This window comes from Puntigrus tetrazona, chromosome 18, assembly GCF_018831695.1.
Source record: "Puntigrus tetrazona isolate hp1 chromosome 18, ASM1883169v1, whole genome shotgun sequence".
NCBI classification, from domain to species: domain Eukaryota; kingdom Metazoa; phylum Chordata; class Actinopteri; order Cypriniformes; family Cyprinidae; genus Puntigrus; species Puntigrus tetrazona.
Window position 1 is genome coordinate 23,107,363 of NC_056716.1, and position 22,710 is coordinate 23,130,072.

Below are 22,710 nucleotides of genomic sequence, written 5' to 3' on the forward strand. Positions count from 1 at the left end.
CGTTTCAGTCAGAGCCGCCATTATTGATCGCATCCATCCCAGATGAATCCCCAATGAAGCCAAAGGCAGGAGCCACTCATTTGTTTGAATCGAGCCGCCTGTTAAACTTCACTACAGAGCTGCCTGATGCTCGCGCAGCCTCCTCCGTATGACAGAACCGTAATAAAAGGCTGAAGGAGAGGACATCAGGACGGAAGGGCACACACCCCACTGCTTAATGCTCACTGAGGAACACACACTCACACACGCACACACATACGTCTCTGCCTAATGCCCACCAGGGAGACTGCAGGAATGGTGGGATGAAGAAGGGAGGGCAGGCGGTTTGGTGCCAGCACTGTCGACTCCTTCATTAGTAGAGACAGCAGAGCCACCGGCTGCCATGCATACCAAACTAGCGCTCTTTATGTGCTCTTTATGTGTGTGTGTGTGCGTTTTACAGTCAGACTTGATGCGTTCACCGTTTGCTTTGTTGTGTGACTTTTTAACTATATCCCACCAGCCTCTATAAACAAGCGCAATCTCAGCAGCCTTACGTGCAAAGTTTAATATGTTCTTCGACTCTAAATAGGGATATGATAATATTCCTGTTATTGTGTTATGGTTATGGATATTTCAGGATAATATTCTCGGTAGACCTCAATAAACCTTTCAGAGAGCCCATAAACCTCGAGAGAGCCAAGCGCAGTCGATGTTTTTGCTCTGTGCTGACCCCTACTGGTAGATAAGTGTGACGCTGTACCTGTAATAACCTGTGTTCACGTAGTAAGCGCCTTATTAGGAGTCATACTGATTGATATATATTGTGCAGGGAAATCAGAGAAGACAGATGGTGGTATCCAAGAAAAGACTGAGCTGAAAAAAAATGGTCGCTTTAAACTACATGATGGCAAAGCTGTGCAAATGTTTGTGAATGTGCTAATCTCGGAAAAAAGCACCCATCCACTAAGAACAACGGGTGCTAGTTCAACAAATCAAATCTCTCTTACGATTAGTTTATTAGAATTTTTTGAAAATCAAGCACCTAGTCATGCAGTATGCATTTACAAACATTTGTACAAACATCAAGACCTCGATAAATTTAAACACAGTAATTTGACAGGAAACCAGGGAAAGACTTGTGTAATTTAATCCCCGCTATTCCACAATCAACTGTAAGTGGAAGCGGAAGCGTTTAGGAAGAGCAGCAATTCAGCCATAAAGCAGAAGACTGTGTAAAGTTACAGAGCGGGGTCAGCGAGTGCTGAGGTGCATGGTGCGTGAAAGAGGGATAAAGTGAAGGGAAATCTTAGTGCTTCGGCTTACCAAGGCATTTTGGACAATGATATGCTTCCAATTTAGTGGTAACAGTTTAGGGAAGGTCCTGAATGTCTTTTATAGCGAGATCTATAAAGGCACGGTTGGATGAGTTTGGTGTAAAAGAACTTTGACTGGCTCGTGATCTCAACCCCATCGAGCACCCTTGGGATGAACTGGAATGGAGATTGCAAGCCAGGCCTTCTCATTCCGACATCAGTGCCTGATGTTCTAAACTCCAACAGAAACACTTCAAATTTTGTGGAAAACCTTCTAAAATCACATTTCTCTCTTATGGTCAATTGTTTCATTTTCAAAATTTTTTATTCAATATTAGCATGCTGCAAAAATGAATGCTGTCATTAATTACTCACCCTCATGTTCTAAACCCATAAGACCTTTATGGATATTTTTTCATTAAAAAGACAGTAGAACCACTACTATTTACTACTATTTATGTATTATTTTTAACAATGTGCTTACTACCTTTCTGAGCCCTGTGTCAGTTGCATTGGTGTCTATGCAGGATCAGAAAGCTCCTTTATTTCATTAAAAACATCAACATTTGTGTTGGCAGAATACATTTTTTTTTGGTGAACTATCCCTTTTAAATCAGTCTCTAAAATAAATCTGACCACATGTGTTCACAATCTTCTCTTATATGCTTTCATACTGATATGTGGGTTTTCTGCTCTTGCGCAGGGTTTCTTTAAGGCACAGTCTGAGCTAATAAAGAAATACGGACACATTTGTGGGTAAGTCTCCCTGTATTTTAATCTTCCTGTTATTAAAGCGTCAATCAAATTAATAAATCTGAATTAAATCGGTTGAAATGTGTTGTTTTAAAAAAAAAAAAAAAAAAATGAGAATGATGTCTGAAAGAAACCATTTTTATTATCCGGGAAAGCTTTTGTCAAAGGCATTAATAAACACAAATATGCGAAACCTATTTGTTTTGCAAAGTGAAACATGAACGACTTCTCATTACCCCCTGTGTAATAGAAACGATTTTTTTCTGATTATGTTTCTGATGAAAAGTGCCCTACATGATTGCTTCAGTCATTTCCACATTCATAGAATTATTTTAATACGAAAGCATCTGTGTATAACACCCATTACATGCGAGGCCCTTGTTCACTGTCCTGTCATTCATATTCAGACAGCATGAGCCTCTCACAGAGTGCCCAGTGTCCTCTAATTTAGTCCGTCGCTAGCCAGACATTGTGTTTTAATATGCCTGCTTCTGAGAGGCCGGCTTCTCCTCGAGGGAGATCAAAGCAGCGAGTGCCACTGGGCTTCCTGTGTTTAATATGAGCAGAATAGAGGGGAAGAGAATCAGAATGACGCTGGTTTTGTCTGCTTGTGTGTGTGTGCGCGTATGCGCGTTCAATGGGATCCGGGGGTTCTGGATTGGCTGTCGGGACCGGAAAAGGGGATCTAATTCAGCGTCGTGTGGATATATGTCAGGAGACATTACGACATCTTTCAGTTAGAGTAATCCAAGAGGCTGAGCTTCTCGCCGAAATCAAAGGGCTTTGAAATACATATCAGTGCTCTGCATGCTCCTTAAAACCCTTGTCGGTTCCCGAAGTACAAGACATCAGTCATCTAAGTTCAGACGTTTCGGCGCATTGCAGGAGTGCTCGATATAACACGTGCAGAAGGTTTGCTCGAGAAGGTGTGATTTTATTTTTCTGCTCTACCCAAAATATCTTTCAGATAAGGTTTGAAAATATCTTGAAATAGCTTCTGTGAAGAATGTATGAGTGAGATACCCTAGTAGAGGCCATTTGGTATACTGGTCAATCAATATGGGCCTTTTTTCGATGGCTGACAGCCAAAGTAGAGTTTGTTTGATGGCATATACGGTGTAATGCGGTGATTTCCAGATGTATTTTAGGTGTAAATAAAATATCTAAATGCATTTTAAAGAAGCTGCATGTCATTGAGTGTACACTTTGATATGGAAGCCCTTTTCTGCCACATTCCTGGGTAAAAAACTAAATATATGTTGAGAAATGCTCAATACAGTATGATAGCATATACTACAACGTATGAGTTCACGTCATCATGAGATGTTTTTCAAACTTTCTCACAATGATTTAAAAATGAAAATTATAGAATCCTAAATCATAATAATAATACTATCTTGTAAAAACTTTCAAACTAATAACATTCCTGATATCATCTCCGCATTATTAGTATAGTTTCTCTTAATGACAAACTGTATCATAGTTATAAAATACGTTTTAAAATATTATAAAATACAAATATTTAGTATGTACATGCAGAATAAGTCTGAAAAAAGGGCCACTGTAATATAATATTGTTATGAGAAAGTTTCTCATTATTATAAGATACTTTCTCATTAGTATTAATACGGTATCTAATAGAAATGAAAAATGCATTCATAGTAATGTATTACTGTATCATAAAAATGATAAACATTACCTTGAGTGGGTTAAGTCTAAAATTATTCTGCATATCTCAACATTAAGGAACTTTTACATAATAATGACTATGTATCTCATAGCGATAAACTGAAAAAGTTTCTCATTATGACTTACAGAATCATACGAAGACTTCATTTGCAAAAACAGATAACTCGGTTTTTAACAATTTTCAAAATACATGTTTTTTCAATATGCTTTCCAATTAATCTCAAACAAACCGCAGTTGGGTTATTTTGATTTGGTACAAAATAAAATAAAAAATACAGCTAACTAGCACAATAAAACAATGAAAGCACGATAACGTAATAAAAAAACATGATTTGTTGATCTGATCATGATCTGTTTTTGCAAATAACCTTTTTTTTTTTACTCAGCTGTGGCAGAAATGGGCTTACGTACTCATCTAACTCATTTCAGCAAAACAATTTACATATTTTTATATGTACTACATGTACTAATGTTGATTTGAGGTGTGAACCCTAACCTTAAGATGTATTACGTAAACATTATCTAAATGCTTTACAGTTAGTGTTAGTATTGTTCATTGTTAGTTCATGTTTTACATTAAACTCTTTACTGGAATATGTCATTAATAATGGTCTTTTGCAGTGACATTTTAGTCTCTCTTGCGTATATCAGCGTGTATTGCACGTGAGAGACTTTTTCACACAGCTTTTTGGTTTGCGAACAGACCGCCGGCGCAGATGCATAGATAAACCAAAACATACTAATGAGATCAGTGTTTTATAGGTCACTTAGCTGCAAGCTTAATTAAACTCATCCTGCTCCTAGAGCCATGTGGACTGCCAATGTCAGCTTCATTAGCACAAGATGATATGAAGGGCCCGTGCGCTCTGCTCTGAGTTTTACAGTACCAAAATGACACCGGCACATGAAAGGAGAGTACAGTAAATGATAAGAGTGATCTGTCTCGGCTGTGTTTGCCTCCAGCTGAGTCCCAGCTGGGCTTAAATGTGCTTTACAGCCACTGGACACGGTAATGAACCTAAGCGTAGCCTTCTGCTGAAAAAAGGAGCTTCCAAAAGCTTGTATGAACTAGATTAATGGCTTCAGATATTCGCCCCAAAAGCTTTCATGTTCAATTATCGGTGCCTGATAAAGGTGTTTAATTATCTGCTTGTTTATGCAATTTGCTATGAAGTTGATTCTCAGGAAAAAGAAGAAAAAAAAAGAAAGAAAGACGAAAATGACAGGAAGTTGCGTTTGAGGAGAAGGTGGCGTCTCATGCTGGCACATGCAAGGGCACATACGGGCTCACAATCCTCCATTTCACAGCGTTTGATGGTACGACCTCACCACATCTCAGCAGTGAAAGCTGCCATGCGTGACTACAGAAAAGGAGCTACCCAGCAGCCTCATCAAATTTCTTTACCGAGCTGACCTTGACACACACACATATGATGTGCGTCTGTACCCCTGTCAGTGATATGAAGGGAAGACGGGGTCTGCAGCCACAGATGTGCTGCTTTATCTTTGCGTGTATTTGTCCTTTGTTCTTTTGTCTCCTGCTATTCCCCTGAAATTTGACTGGTGCCCTGTTATTTATTCATTTCATCTTGTTTATTTGCTCTCTCTGTCTCTGTATGTGTGTGTGTGTGTCAGTTATTATATAGGCCGGCGGCCTATAGTGATCATAGCAGACCCAGATATGCTCAGACAGGTGATGGTGAAGGAATTCAATAAGTTTCCCAACAGAATGGTAAGTGAGTGACATTACAATTACAGTCTAATATCAAATACACACACTCAGCAATTCATCTCAAGTTGTATTAAGCCTGAAGCATACATACACAGCAAAAATATGACTTCTTAATGAGTTTTTAATTACCAGTTTTGACTTAGTTTTCCTAAAATATGAGAGGCAATTGAATAAGATATTAAGACGTGTTTTCATGCAGTGTTATTAACTTGTTATTAACTAAAACTTAAATCCTGTTGTTAATTCACTTAAAGCAAATAAAATAAAATTAAGTATAAGTAATAAATGAAATAATAAAATTAAATGTGATTAAATATGATTACATGCTATAATAGTTTATAAAACAAATACTAAACATTTATCTAAGTGCATGTTGCCTTACTGAACTTTTTAATGATACATCACACACACACACACACACACACACACACACACTCATCAGTGTTAATGGCTCAGTTGTGTATGATTTCCATACAACAGAATACAATACAAAATGTTCCTTGCGACAGAAATCTACATTTACATTATAACAGCTAACTAACAACTTAATCCAAGCATTTAATTACAAATTATTTTTAAATATATCAAACACTGAACTTAAAAAAGAAAATTAAGTAAACGTAATTTGGAGTTTTTAAAATGTTATAAATGTAAAAAGTTATATTTATTAAAATACATTTAATTACACAAGTGGTTGTCGTAACATTTTATAACAGATGTAAACATACATTAAATAAATAAGACTAACAGGTAAAGTAAAATATAATAAGTATATCATACTCCATAAAAGCATTTACTGTACCTTTACGTTTGTGCATTACAAGCTCATTTGTGAATAGCGTCTTTATTCTGGAGATAGCTTAGAACATTTAAATAACAAAATCGTTCATTATCATTCACAAAAGACTTACTTCCCACTATGATTTACAGCTCGCAACTCACATATCATCTAGCAGTCAGAGTTTTGCACCTTTATATATGTCTTTGCTTCATTATTCATGCTCAGAACTCATTATTACAATATATTCATTTCCACTTGAAGGCTGTCAATCCCTGAGTGATGCCATCACACAGCTCTGCAATTGTTTGTTCACAACATCATCATTTATGATCGCAGACACAAACATAGCATCTCCCATAAATCATAAAATCATCTAAATCAATGACAGGGTGGGTTTGATGTATGACTTGCATTTTCTCATGCAGTCGATAGGATTTACTGTATGTAGGTGTGTATTTGTGTGTATAAATCAATGCTGAGAGTCATGTGAACAGTAAGGTATTGGCAAAAAGCTCCAGAGCTTTGAACTCAGTCGGTCCGGGGAGGTCAGAAACTAATGATCACATGACTTATGTATCAAAGAAGAGTCAAAGGTCATGAGATGGCCTTGCTGCTGGAGCTGAGCCTGCTGGGTGAACGATTATGGCAGGGCCAGATCAATACTGAGGCCATGCACACCTCTGGGGCTTATCAGCTATCTCTTGACCTGTTTGTGCACATGGATGTGCACGTTTAAATGTTCAACGTAAAGCACATCTACAACCAGCAGTGGGAGAAAACTCATAAAAGGAGATTGTCATGGAACCAAAACAACAAACAAAATAGTATGTGTTGGCAGCCGTTAACACACAAGATCAAAGTCGGCCCAGCACAAAGCTCTGCCACCTGGCCTCGGTTGCTGCACTTTTTTCAGGCTAAAAACTTAGCCAACTTGGTGTACAACAGTAGTTTTAATGAATCCGGGACTACTTTTTATGTAGAATTGCCAAGACGAATTCATGTAGAGCTTTTTGCAGACACTTTCTGAAAGTTCAGAGTCTGAGAAAGGTCTTTACACTTTGCTGCGGTTCACCTATTAAGCCCGAAACGTCCTTTATGCGAATATGGAGATGCAGATGAGGTATTGCAGACGTGCGCTGTTTTTTAATTGCTATAATTGTATGTCTTTGAACGGTTTCTAGTAACTTCTTCAAACTACAGTTTTTTGGGTTCTTTTGTAGTATCTGTAGTAATGTATGAAGCACTGAAAACAGAGACGTTGCTTTTAAAAGAAGCTTTCTTTTCCATGTGGCGAATCGGTGGGACCGAATTGAAATTTGTGAACTTTCGCTATCACGCGAAGATCACAATTGTATGGATTCCAATTGGATTTATTAGATTTAGTCTGCGAAAATTTACCAGATAAATGAGGTAAATGTGACCTCACTCAGTCTTAATTTCATCCTTAAATAAACATGTCAGTTTTGGAATGTATAAACCCCAGCTGTGTTCCCATTGCAGACTGTCAGAGGCATCACTAAACCCATGAGTGACAGTCTGGTCATGCTGAAGGGCGAACAGTGGAAACGAGTACGCAGCATCCTCACACCAACTTTCAGTGCGGCCAAGATGAAAGAGGTGAGCTTTGGCTTTCTTACCTAAACGTGTGCTACGCAAACATTAAAGCTGTTCTAAGAAACGATTGTTCTTGTTATGCAATCACATTTTATGGCCTTGAGTTGATAAATCAAGTGCAGCTCTATCGGAACAAAATCTTGGACCTGTAGAGGACCTCATATTTCCATAACAGCCATTAAAATAGTTTTAAAAAGTTGCATAAGATTCAAATCCTGGATATAAAATGTGCAGACAAGTATGAATTCCAAAAAATTGGGAGTGAGACAATTTCAATTTTCTTTAACTGATTTATTGTTAATACAACAAACATTTGAAGTACTGTATACTGTTTTGTACCTTTCAAAATCAGGTGGTGATGAGAATGTCATCACACGCAGCTTTTCCACAAGCTGAGAAGGCCAAGACTAATATATATATATAGATCCATGCACAACGTCATTCACACAAACACTAAACACCATCCTGGTGAGATTTTCATTCAAATGAAAAGAAGCTATAAATATTATTTTAACAGCATTGGATGTAACATACAACCCTAATAAATATAACTGATCAGAAAAAACCTACGAAGAAAGAATTTTGGAGAAAAAAACCCATAAAATTTTAAATGCAGTGAAGGGAATTCTTAGAACATCATTGTACAGTTATTCCCTGTAAATTTTACATTCTATTTTACTTTCAAAAATACATTTTACTGAAATGTCTTTTACAGTTTTTCACCGTATATATTAGGGTTTTAATTTTAGGATTGTACAGTAGATCCCATAGAAGAACCATTTTTGGTTCCCAAAAGAACCTTTCAATGAACAGTAAACCTCGCATAGTGCAATGAACACCTTGTTCCTAAAAAGACAGTCAACCCAGTCAGTAAAATGTCCTTTCGAATCCTCATCTAAGAGTCTTAACAAGCTAATGTGTCTCCTCTGTCTCTTGTCCTGTTCTGTGTCACTAGAGATTTAGATAGATGCCATATCAGGCTGCTTTCATATCGTTTAATTTTGCTATAGCCTATTTGCATAATGTGTTGCCATTACCTTTTTTAGCATTTAGGTGGACCAGCTCAATGATAGTAGACTATCAGTTTTCTTAAAGTGAGAGATAGGAAGCAAGACCTAAGAGAGTGTGACATTCGGTTTTTGTTTTTTTGGTGTTCTTCTGTTGCACGTCATATGTGAGAGAACAAAGGAGTGTTTCCTCTACAACAGCCCTGCACTTTACAAGCACTCCTTTCTGATGAAATAAAGCAGCGAAAGACAGAAGAAAGTGAAGAGGTGCGGTAGTCAAGAGAAACAGACAGATGAGTGAAAGATGAGGTCGCAAACCCCCCAAAAAAAGCGTTTAGAACGTCACTCTCAGAGAGGAGAAAAACACAGTGGATTTAATTCAGATGACATCACTGAGATGAAGAAAAAGACATGAGAGCTGTCTGCTGAAAGTGTATAATTGGCCGAGCTGGAATGCTGTGATTGGCTGGAGATATGATAGCAGTGATGGGGAGGTCTTGGATGACAGCAGTTAATTGCTGTTTGTCCTCTTGCTAACATGTTTTGAAGTGCCAGTCATCACATCTTACATCATAGAACACGATCGATTCTCCATCGTTCTCTGCGTCTCATGTGACTGCTTATTCATTTACTAGCAGAATGATTGAATAGGATTAATAAGTCACAGATTAAATAAGTCCTGGTTTAAATTATGTTGTCAATGTTGATTTCTCCACTAAAAGCATCTTGTAGTCTGGGGTGTGAGCTGTGTCTTGGAAACTGACCCTGAGAGTTTGTGTCCTCTTTTAGCCTTGCCAAGAATTGCAGATGATTTCATCTCCTAATAAAGAAAGAATCGACTTTTGGGATATGTGCGTAGTTGTAGCCAAAACGCTGTCTTTTTTCTGTAATGCAACACTGTTTCTTTTAGTATTCACATGGGTTTTTATTTTTAAAATGTAAAAATACATAGACATTAAAAAAACAGTAGTTTCAAATGTTTTCTATTTTAGTTTATTTTAAATAAAAATTATTCCTGTGACAGTAAAGCTGGTCCTTCAGAAATCATACCATTTATCCTTCTGAGTTAAAGGACCACTTTAGTTTAAGGTGACCTTATTTAGCTACTAAGCCAAATCTTAATCCTAACCTTAACCATACACTAAGTACATGTACTTAATTAATATTACTCAGTTCGTAAATGTATATTTACACTGTATCAAGGACGCATGAAACCAAAATGATTAATTTCCTTCCTTGCTTCGAAAAATGTTCAAAATAGTCATTGGTTTGTGAAATGAACGTAACTGTTTTGTATGTCAAATATTTGGACACACTTATTTTCTTTTACACACTTAAAATATTCTAATAGTAAAGTGCTTCAAATTGCAGCGCAAATTGAAGTATAGAAAACTTTTGATCATCAAAGAGCATCAAAATGATCAAAAAATGAATTGGTTCAGTCAAGTACGTCTCAGCTTTTGAGTGATGTGTGTTTTTAAACAGTTTGCAGAAAAGGTGACGATATATTTGGTCCCAACTGCATGTATATGTCTACCTATGAACCAGTATCCATTAATGATGTCATTTCCATTCTCCGGCTGAAATGGTAAACATGTCCGTCAGGAATGTCAGAGGTGTGTGCTGCTGTGGAGAGGAGAAACAGTGATTGTTCTCACACACACACACAGATACCATAACAGTGGAGTGCCATTCACCCAAGCTAAATTCGGCACGGTGTGACATCATTCAGGAGAAATCCGTGCACATCACTCTCAATCCATCATCTCTGAACACAGTGTGGGAGAGAAATACTGAACAGTGGCAAAGGCACAAACTTCTAATGAGCTCATAAACGTCTTTACAGTCTGCTCTAATCCAAGTCTCGGAGCTGCGTCTTAAAGCACGTCCATTAACTTAATTACAGTAAACAAAGCCATCATGTTTGCATTTTAAAACCCGCAGTATCAAGACGTTCCACTGGTAAATAGTAGCTGCGTTTGGCTGAGGATTTTATGTGAAATAAAATCGGGATCAACATTCAGCTTGGGCCTGAATGTTTAATGTATAACTGAGCTCCAAGTTATACAAAAGTGTAGGCATGCACTTGCTGCCTGTATTGATTTTCATTAGCTGCGGTGTAGCTCTAGAAAGAGACAGTAGACACCGCTCCTGTCGTTCTCCATCAGCCCTTCCAGTCGTCTTCATCTGCCTGCCTGCACGGAGTCAATATGCATCAACAAACACACACATGCACGCACACACACCTATTCATCTTATTTACCACCAAGTAAGGCCTCACGGAGATGTAATTTGTTCCAGTAAAACTGAGATAACTTGACCACCGGTGAATACAAAATGTGTTCAATAACAAATCTTTTGCTTGGACTTATAGACACAATTTAGCTACATCTGTGGGACTAAAAGGAACTAATGCTTTCTAGTACATGCAAAATGCTGGAAATCTCTTTTTTGTGAAGAAATCAAGGCTGAAATAATAAATAATTTAAAATTAGTAATTTCAAAGTTCAGTAACCATTAGCTGCTCTTCAACTGTGGTTCAAAAAAAAAATTATATATATAATATATATATATACACACACACATATTTAACCCACAGTTGTGTACATATAGTGTATTGTTTTGCTTTACATATTAGCTTAGCCATATGCTAACATCGGCCTCTATTAGCATCAACTGATTTGATTGCTGGTTTCTAGCATAACATGCCATAATGCTGGCTTATATATATATATATATATATATATATATATATATATATATATATATATATATATATATATATATATATATATATATGTATGTATGTATGTATGTATGTATGTATGTGGGAAAGATTTGATTAGCTTTACTAGCTGCATTCAATTCACCTGTGCGACCTGCCCTAATTCACCAGGCTAATTCACTGGCATTAAAATTCATGCTGGTGTAAAGTAGTCTATTACCACAGCAATTATAAGACAGAATTGATAAGAAAACAAGACAATCAACAGATTTAGCTGAGTAATTGAATGCTGATTTGATATCGCTGGCTTAATCTGAACAGAACAGCCTGTGTACAGAGCATCTTTTCTTTCTCACTGTCCTCTTCCTTCCTCTATCTCTCTCTCCGTCCCTCTTTCCTCTTATAGTCTTGTATCTCTTTCTCTCGCTCTCTCCTCCTGAACAGACAGGATCAATAGGTCTCGTAAGAGCTGCTGGCTTATCACGGCTGCAGTCATGGGTGTCAGGGAGGAAAGCCATAGCCTTGAACACCGTGCATGGACAACCTCTCATCTCACTGAGATACAGAGGTGTGAAGAAGTGCGGTTCCAAGATTCGTGCGTCTAGAGTAGCTTAATCTGTCTCATTTTTGTGTCATTTTTGGTCTTCTGCTTGTGAATGAATAGACCAAACTAAACAGGCCAAGCTGTGGAGTTGGTTCCTTTCAGCTTCTTTTAAAGAAATATGGTTTGAATAGAAATGGGAAATATTTTAGGAGGTGTTATTTAAAAAATTTCCTCAAGATTTTAAATGTTATTGAATATGCTATACTGCAGTGCGTGTTTTTTATAGGCATGTACACTACTTCTTTGGAACACCATGTAAATAGCATATAGAATGTTAATAGGATCAAAGTATATCTCAAACAAGGTCAAGTCATGGAAATGAATTTACTTCAAATGTATGATGGTTACCAGAGATCAAAATCCACTCAACAACTAATGGATAGAACCATTTTTTGTTTGTTTTTGTGTCCCTAATATTCTTTATGAAAGGTTCATATTTTGGTTTTGGGAGTACCCAGTAACAGGTCACCATGCAATGCATAATTGGTCAAAAAATGCTTTTATTTTCCTATAATATGCAGGCGTTTTTTTAACTTATTTGTTTAATGACTTCTAAATAATTACTTTAAACCGTCCGGTGATTGGTCGATTTGTAAGCAGCACCCAATGGCAAAGAATACATTTGCATTTCCATTCAGATCCAAGCGAAAAGCCCAACTGGTGGACGGGCAATATGCCAATATTTCATTCTGACGTCAACATGAAACCGCTTTGAAAACAATTCATTTCAGTGATTCAGTCAACTCTTTTTCTGAATCGTTTTCAGTTTTCATTCACTTAGAGCTGTTACACATACCATAAAATGTCATTATCAACAATCCATAGTAGGGGCAGCTTAATAATCCATTACGCTCAAATGTATAGATTTTGTAGTATTTGTTTTTTAGGTGCTCAATTATGAAAATGTTCTTTATGGTGTTTTAAACTCTTTAATAAATCAATTAATGAATCATTTGTTTCTTGAAATCATAAAATTGAGCCTTTTTCCTATTGATAATGCTCCCTGGGATCAAAAGCCATTAACAGACTTGCCTCATGTGCTTTTCAGAACAGATGTAGGGAAAAGGCAAAGATCCGAAATCTTTATATCTGACAAGCCATTTCCATTATTTTAGGAGGATGCATTAGACAGCATTTATTCTTTGTTATCGACTCGGCAGCAATTTGTTGTAATCTAACCCCTTTGCATTGGTTTGTGGTGTTTACTGATTCTGATATCTGTGTGGGCACAATATTCGCTTTGCAGATGGTTCCCCTCATCAACACGGCCACAGAGACGTTACTGAGAAACCTGAAGAGCCACGCTGAGTCCGGTAACAGCTTCAACATCCACAAGTACGACTTTCTTCGAGCATATGTGTGCACATCTGTTTCTCTGATTATTTCATAGCTCTTGTTAATACAAAACACGTTTGTTTTGCAGGTGTTTTGGCTGCTTCACAATGGATGTAATTGCCAGTGTGGCGTTCGGTACGCAGGTGGACTCTCAAAACAATCCCGATGACCCTTTTGTGCACCACGCCTCCAAGTTCTTCGCTTTCACCTTCTTCAAACCCCTCATGATATTCTTCAGTACGTTCTACCGACTCAATGCACACAGCATTCATTTCGATCTCATTATTGTACAAAAGATATCGCAGCTTGGAAAGTGCTTCCGACGGATGATATTATGAGTTTAATTTTCATTATGCTGATATTGCGATTAGCATATTTATTATAGGAGGAAAAAGTGCAATTTTCTGACTGTGTCGTTTTCCTGGTTTTGCTGTAGTGGCGTTTCCATTTCTGCTTCAGCCTCTTGCTGGTCTCCTTCCCAATAAATCAAGAGATGAGATGAACAGCTTTTTTATCAAATGCATTCAGAAGATGATTAAACAGAGAGATGATCTGCCCCCAGAACAGGTATGGCCGTGAACGAACAAATTAATTTCTCGTTTCTCAGTATTAACCACCATGTTTATGAACTGTTTTTCTACAGCGGAGACGGGACTTCCTGCAGCTTATGCTGGACGTTAGGGCCAGCAGCAAGTATTTGTCTTTGGAGCACTTTGATGTGGTCAATGACGCCGATGAACAGGCTTGCGACGAACAGGGGATGGACAACGGACCGGAAAGCGGACCTGGAAACGAGTCCACCAGGCGCACACAGCACAAGAGGATGATGACGGAGGATGAGATTGTCGGTCAGTCCTTCATCTTCCTGTTGGCCGGCTATGAGACGAGCAGCAACACTCTAGGCTTCGCATGCTACCTGTTAGCGCTCCATCCAGAGTGCCAGAAAAAACTCCAAGAGGAAGTGGACGAGTTCTTCAGCAGACACGTGAGTCAGGATTTAAATATTTGGAAAACAACATTTATTTCATTCTTATTTTGAGAATGCTTCTTTATTTCATGCTGTGGAATTACTCATTTGTGGAATAACTGACATTCTCTTCAGTTTTTTTGCTGTGGGTGCCCATAAATGTTGTTATGATTAAGAAAATATTTTGCTTTTGTTCTTCTTAGTGGGTTGGATTGTTGTTTTTTTATTCATTTTGAAGGTCTGCATGAGCCAATGCATTTCTCAGAAACCATTTACTGTCAGGACCGTTGATTAAATTTACAGGGCCAGAAACAAGTGTTTTGTGGGCGGGCATAATGTGGTAAGTTATACCATTAAAGCAGCAGTTTTTCAACTGGGATCCAAAAGAAGGTGCTGAGGGTCTGTGAAAAAGTTCAGAGCAAACTGAGCAAATTTCAATATCATACATTGGGCCTCATTCATGAAACAATGAATTCTAAACAATTTTGTGTAAAAAGGTTTCCCTCAGTAAACTCCCAATTACTGCTTATTAATAGATAGTAAAATAGTTGTTAGGTTTAGGTATTAGGTAGGATTAAGGATGTAGATATTCTGGTCATGCAGAATATATGCTTTACAAATACTAAACAGCCAATATGGTATTAATATGCATGCTAATAAGAAACTACTGTACTTCATAGTGAGAATCGGGCCCAATACTAAAGTGTTACCACATTCTTAATATAATTTTCATTTACCTACCAAAGATTACAGCTTTTGTTGAAATCTGTAGCACTAAGTATCCAGTATATTTGGTTAAGAAAAGCCCACTGAATAAAATAGAAAGACATCCATGTGGGTTACATTTAAACAATTCAGAAAATGCTGCACCTTGATGGTTATAAGCTTGTATAAGCGCTCAGTTTGCAGTATTTCTGCTTAGATAATTTACTCTCCTCTATAAATATAGTGGCGGTTTGCAGTGATGATGGTGGTTCTGCTGATTCGATGTCTTATGTTTGAGCATAATGTTCATACTCATGAGAGAGACAGAGAGGAATTCTTGATTGATTCTCTGAAACCTCGTAATCTGTGCCGCAAAGCGCTGGAGAGGCTGGATGGTGATGAGGAGGAGGGTCAGATGTGGGAAGAAGAGCCTCTAAATCAGCGTACGCTATTGGGGGGGTTGATTCTGGCTCTCTTACGTTTTTTCATGTTTGTTCTTCCTTATCTTAAGGGATCACTCTTCCCTACAGTCTGAGAATCTGCAGTCTCAAACAAAACAAGATTCTACATAATACGGTTTTAATGAAATCTGTGAAAATAAAGAGTATATTAAATGTGTGTGTGAAAAATAAAAAATGGGCTAGACGAGAATAAATCGGAAAATATACTCGATATTTAGAGGTGTTTGCAAAGACTGTTTATACCTTTAAACAAACCGCTAAACTTAGGGTGTGAACTGCAGTGCATAACTTATCACACATTTGTGTTACAAACATAAACGATACATCAAATCATTTGACTTGCCTCGAAAAGGTGTGCCGTTATTTTTGTAATAAATCTAATGGGTTTTTTTGCTCGATGTGAAAAGAGAATCCCAATTGAAAGGATCTTTTGACAACATTGTCATTTGTATGCAAAATGTAAAAAAAAACTTTCGTAGTGCTGTCAAACGATTAATTGTAATTAATCGTATCCAAAATAAAAAGTTGAGATTATATATATTTATGTGTGAAGCACAAGTATATCCACACTCAGAACACAGGTATCACACAAGATGGCTGGAGAGGGCAGAACACACTTTAAATGCTAGTCAAGACGAAGGGATGAACTAACACACCTGGGGAAAAAGTAACAGGACAGGGCTGGGAGCAAGTTAACTTGATGAGGATAAGCACAGGAAGACCAAATATGGGTACACAAGTAAGAGAAACGAGCCACAGACAAGACACACACACAAACATATGTGCACCTGGTATTTATCACGTTAAGAGGACCAAATGTCCCCACAAGGATAGTAATACCAGTGCATTTTGACCTTGTGGGGACACTTTTAGGTCCCCATGAGGAAACAAGCTTATAAAACATACAGGATTACATTTTTGTTCACCTGAAATAGCTAAGTTTTCTGTAAGGGGTAGGTTTAGGTGTACGGTTGGTGTAGGACAATAATACATATAGTCTGTAAAGTAAAAAAAACATTATGCCTAAGGAATTTCCCCATAAAGCATGGAAACCCAACTTGTGTGTGTCCCACATTTTTTTATTTTATTGATTTTTTTTTTTGGTTTACATAATACATATGTATTGGGTGTATTTATCATGTATATATAAAAATATACACATTCATATCCTTATATATTATAAATATTTAATGTAAACAACAATTTTCTTGAATATATATATGTATTTATATATACATAATAAATGCAAGCAGAACACACACACATTATATAGATAGATGTTCAGTACGTTGTACCTTTAAGAGACTACTACTTTGCATTTAATTTTAGTTGATGAAAATATTCATTGTCAGTTTTTGGCAACAGTTTAATGCAGATAACATTGTGCGCCAACGACCAGCGCTTCAACATTCTACAGAAACCATAGAAACCTGTTTTCATTTTGGCATCTGCCATATTCATCAACCAGTGTTTCTCATTTCATGATGTCTTTTGAGAGCTCTCGTGTCTTTGCTTTCCCTCTGATGACGTACATTTAAAAAGCGTCTTCATGAACCTGCATTTCTTGAATCCTGATACCTGCAGCCGGGGCCTGGCAGCAACCCACCGGAGAAAGGGATCAAACGCGGCATTAGTTCAGCTCTGCGTCCTTCTGTCTACTCTTTCATCTCATTCGCTCATTCTTCATCGTTCTCCCCCCTCTGCTTCTCTTTCAATTTAAGCACTCTCTTTCCACTTCCAATTTCTTCTCTCTGGAAGTCTAGGCCTTTTTCAGAGTGAATGAATGTTCTGCGGAGCTTTTAGGGGGATCGTTTGTCTTAAGTTTCTTTAGATTGCGTAGAGACGTGCGTGCCAGCACGTTATGTTAAAGTCAAATGTATCCTCGGAAAATAGAAAAAACATGAGCGTGTTTTTCTTTATTTTAACAGAGACCTGTTAGTCTAAAAATGCGGTCTGAGGGATTTCTCACGATAATGCATCATTTATTTGATGGTTTTCTTATGCAACGCATCTGGCAAAGAGCACATCACGCTAACTCATCGTACTTTACATTTTGAGGTTAGCTGACAGGATTCCCAGGATCGAAAATAAACCAGAGAACTGTTTATAAACCCACTTGCCGTGAAGTTTTCAAATAAAAGAGCTTATGACAGAAGTTATAAAAGCAGTGAGCATTACAAGCAGCACAATAAAACTCAAGCTCAGCCTTGGCCTTGTCTCATGACGCCTCGATCCTTAAGTTGACTGTATAGCCGGCAATAACTTAATACTCTCTTTATATTGAGCAGCTGGGGATCCATCCACAAAGACATCTGGCCCCGTGTATACTGAAGGTCAGGTTCATCTAGCCCTCTGCTATAATGTCTATCAGCACTCTCGTGTTCAGCCTAGAGAGAAAGTGTCTTCGGCTCCTCCTTCAGAGTGGTTTTATTCTCTAAACACCCCTCACCGCTCTCAGTTTCGCTCTAAAAAGCTTCTCAAATGTCACTCTCCTCACACGCCCTGCGTGAGGGCGCTCAAAGTGTTTTGTGCTAAAACGCACTAGAGTGTAACCACTTCAGTGCAACGCCGAAGGTGTTTACCTGAGAGCCGCAAACTGTTTCTGGTGGGAAATCATATTTAACAAATCTAAAGGCAATTTAAAGCCCATTTAAAATGCATAACAGGGATAGTTCAGCAAAAGATTGTCCTTAAAAGGAACATGCCACTTTTGATGAAAATAGGATTATTTTCCAACGCCCCTAGAGTTAAAAAGTTGATTTTTACCGTTTTTGAATCCATTCAGCCGTTTTTCGTGTCCGGTGGTAGCACTTTTAACTGTAGCTTAGCATAGATCAATGAATCTGAATAGACTGTTAGCTTCACGCTACAGAAATGATTTCTATAGTTACATCATGCACTAAGCTGCTATAACTAGGAACTATACTCTCTCTCTGGAGTAATAATCATGGCTGCAGCAGGCGAAATGACGCAGCACCTGAAAATAGTCCCCAGCAATTAATATCGTCGCCCCAAAGGGCATAGGGTACGGCAGCGAAGTTCTTTGATTATTACACTGGAATAAGAGTATAGTTCCTAGTAATACCAGCCTAGAAAACTGCAGCTTTTCATTTTGTGTCAGTCTCGGTACACAATGTAACTATATCTTTTGTCATTTTTGAGCTTAATGTTAACGGTCTAATCAGATTCAATTATCTACAGCTAAAAGTGTTTATTGGCCAAATGGATTCAAAAACAGTAAAATTTAATTGTTTACCTCTCGTGGAGTCGGAAAGTGAGCCTATTTTTTTAAGGGGGTGTGTTCCTTTAAATCTGTTCCTTTAAATCTTAAATCTGTCTTTTGCAGAAATTCAACATTTTCTCTCTTTTAGCCTATACGATCTTAAAAAAATCTGCAACATCCATAGAACTTTCCATTGCACAAAACATTTATTCACACTAAGAAAAAAATAATCTTTCTTTCTTTCTTTCACTACTGTGAAAACACTCTTTTAGAAATCTTTTTTTTTTACGAGTGTAGCTGTCAAATATCATTTGATAAAATATGATGCATAAGTTATTGTCTCTTAAAAAAAAAAAAAAAAAAAAGAGTTGACTTTGAGTCTTTTTTCAAACAAATCCCAAGTAATTTCTTGTGTTAATATAAAACATTAACATATTTCTATCCCACTTGTTGATCTTTTCTAGTTGGTCTGAATAAAATGCAAATACATTTTTTGCCATTAGGTGCCGCTTTTGGAGCATTAAAATAGCGGTTTCCCTGGTAACGTACACAAAGCAGCACAGTGTTGCTTTATCAGGCAATCCAGGCATGATGAAATAAAAATTATACCGATTGGACCAATCACCATAGATTTCCGTAACACAAAAGGAGGGGTTGGAAAATGTAATCGTTGAGTGGATCTTTGGGAGGAAATATGCATTAAAAATAAATGCATTAATAAGAAAATGAAAGTGCTTTTTGACCTTGCATGCATGAAAACCTGTTGTATATATGAACATTTCATTTTTTTCATCATTATATCACATGATCGCTCTAAAAACAAACAAAAAAAAACAGCTTTGACATTTAGTAAAATGTATTTATTTTTTGTTGTACGGATTGGTAGTGACACCAGAATGAGTAAATAACAAAAAGAGGTTCTTTTTTTTTTTTTTTTTTTTTTGTGAACTATCCCTTTAACAATCCTTGGAGGTGACTGTGATAAATTACCAGTTCTCGCTTACGCACTCATGACCTTAACACACTATATGTCAAGGGTGAATTCTGGAATTACTGTCATCGATTTGCCAGTTTGATTTTCACCACTGGGACAGTTTAAGTGGCAAACATGTAAATGCTCCGCTCTACTGACTTGGTGAACGTGTCACTGGCTGCACACATTGTGTCTGCCATTCTAGCCTTTCATTTTCCCTTCCCGGGCTGTGTGGTGCCTCCCCGGGTGCCCGTCATTAATTTGCCTTTTTTATCTGCATAAATAACAGGGAGCTGAAGCGGAGCACTACCTAATGAGTCATCCAGAGGTGGGAGACGGGGGCAAAGAGGCCAGAAACTGAGCAAAATTACATGTTTCCAGCTAAGACCTCTCCCACAGAGAGAGAGATAGAGAGAGGTGAAGGATGGAAGGAAGACCACAAATACATGTTTTTCTCTCTACTAAGAGATAAAATTGGGAGAAAACGTCATATTTTACCTCAGTAAAAAAGGAAATGATACACTACCGCTCAAAAGTTAGGTTTTTTAAAAAAGTCAACATTTTTCACTGTCTTTCAAAGAATTCCAACCAAGAATTTGCATTTATTTGATTAAAATTCAGCATTAACTAAAGTAATAACACACATTTATTTATATATATATATATATATATATATATATATATATATATATATATATATATATATATATATATATATAAATTATTCATTTATTAAAACATTTAAATTAAATTTACATTTTAATTAAAACATTTATTAAAACATTAATACATTTAAAACAATTGTATTATATTTTTACAAAAAAGTTCTTGATTTTTGTCAGATTTTTCATCTTTAGTGTCACATGATCTTTAAAAATTCTAATATGCTAAGAAACTGCTCTGAGAAACATTTATTATTATGTGTATATATATATATATATATATATATATATATATATATATATATATATATATATATATATTACTATATATATTATGGACTAAAAACTTTTCTGGACCAAAAAACTTAAAAAGAGCATATATTTACACTGAAACATTACTTTTCATGGCATCTCCCAGTTGTCATAAACATAATAAAATGGTCGTAGTACAACTAAAACAATATTTAATGAAATTGTAATGCTGTCATGTTACTTATCTTCATGTCATTCCAAACCAAACCAATAAGACTTTATTTTAACCACAGAAAAATGACTGAAAGAGGACACAAAAGCAACCAAAAAATGGTCTATTCATTCAGTGCGCTGCATTCCAAGATTTCTGAAGTCATACGATAGCCAATTTATACAATTTAGATCTCAATCTATCACTCTCGAGCTACCATATGACTGGATAAGATTTGGAATATAGTCATATAGACTTTTATGGTGTGTCCTTTTCGAAGTCTAAAAGTCAGTTAGGGGCGTGGTATAATGATCTGGACGGCAGCGTCTGTTATTAAAAGAAAGGGAGAGGATGTAAATCCAGAGAACGAGTGTTGGTGCTTCAGTCATGATGCACAAATACGCACCTGTGACAAAGATGGAAATTATGGAAAGAGGATATCATCACGCAAAGAATGATGCACAGAGACACGGTGAAAATACCGAAGAAAGATGGCAAAAAGAAGGAAATGGAGGGATGGAGAGCAGCCGGTAGCTAGCCTTTCCTATCTGTGAATAATTCATTGGTGACGTTCCTCTGAGGCTCGGCCTCCAGGCGGCTCTTTCTCTCATTCAGAGCAGTGATGGGCTCCTCTCCCCTCCCTGATAGCGCTCCAACCTGAATAAAGAGCTTGATTCTCCCCCGCTAAATTCAATAACACAGCCTTTGATCCTTCCGGAACCACAGCGCTGTATCTGTCGGTTCCCATTGATGTGGCTTTTGGCTCTCTCATTGCTAATGCAACAGCCTTGCCTCTCGGATTTGGAACTTAGGAAATTATGTATACACTGCTTACTTGAATGAGCCTAAATAGCATGCTTGTGTTCCTAGCGTGGTTTACTGTGTTGTGCTGTCTTTTATCTTTCGTTTTAATGCGTCATGTGAGCAGATCCGTGAAGAGAACAATACAGAGAGGCTAAAATGGGCTTCAAGGCGTTTAGCGCTACAAAACCTAGTGAGCTGCCTAGTTAGACTGCTTTTTAAGGACTCGTACTGTAAGCCCAGGTGTTCTGATATTCACTAAGAATTAAGAGACCACATGACTTGATCCTAGTATGCAAAGCTCAGTTAAAATGGTATCGAAGATGACAGAGCTTGAGAAAATATCTTAAGAGTGTCAATAAAAAGTATGTAGGCAAATTAAAAAAAGGCACTCTTATAACCTGTCTTTGTTGTGCATTTTTATGTTTATTACATTTCCAGTGTTAGTTGAGCAAGATGCTGACACTTATGTAGTGTGCCATCTAGTGTATGAATTTGATAGTGCCATCTTAAAATAATTTTACGTCTGATTTTCTTTTCTTTTCTTTTTTTAACCATTGCAAATAATTAGCTGTTCTCCAGTAAAATGTAGTGAACATATGATATGGTGCATTAAAATTCACTACATATACTTGTATAAAATGAAGTTCTAGATGATAACTGATAAATGTCCGGTTTTGTAAAAATATATATATGTTTTGTTTTGTTTTTTTTAAATCAGAAAATATGCATTATATTGTAAAAAAAAGAGAGTTACAAAAATGAAGAAATTTATGTTACAAAAGATTTCAAATAAATGCAGTTCTGTTTCAAAAAAAAAAAAAAAAAAAAAAAAAAAAAAAAAAATGTTTTTCAACATTGATAATATTAACAAATGTTTTTGAGGACTAAATCAGCATATTACAATGATTTCTGAAGGA

General features: G+C 36.9%; 1 protein-coding gene across 2 annotated transcripts in view; it reads left to right on the forward strand.

Annotated features, from left to right (window-relative positions):
- tbxas1 (thromboxane A synthase 1 (platelet)) overlaps nt 1–22,710 on the forward strand; it is a 59,879-nt gene that overhangs the window by 26,336 nt on the left and 10,833 nt on the right. For both annotated transcript variants that reach the window (XM_043264245.1, XM_043264246.1), the window contains 7 exons: nt 1,999–2,051; nt 5,373–5,469; nt 7,751–7,867; nt 13,447–13,535; nt 13,624–13,772; nt 13,972–14,102; nt 14,179–14,520. In XM_043264245.1, coding sequence (XP_043120180.1) covers nt 1,999–2,051; nt 5,373–5,469; nt 7,751–7,867; nt 13,447–13,535; nt 13,624–13,772; nt 13,972–14,102; nt 14,179–14,520 — 978 coding nt within the window. The remainder of the gene's footprint in view (nt 1–1,998; nt 2,052–5,372; nt 5,470–7,750; nt 7,868–13,446; nt 13,536–13,623; nt 13,773–13,971; nt 14,103–14,178; nt 14,521–22,710) is intronic.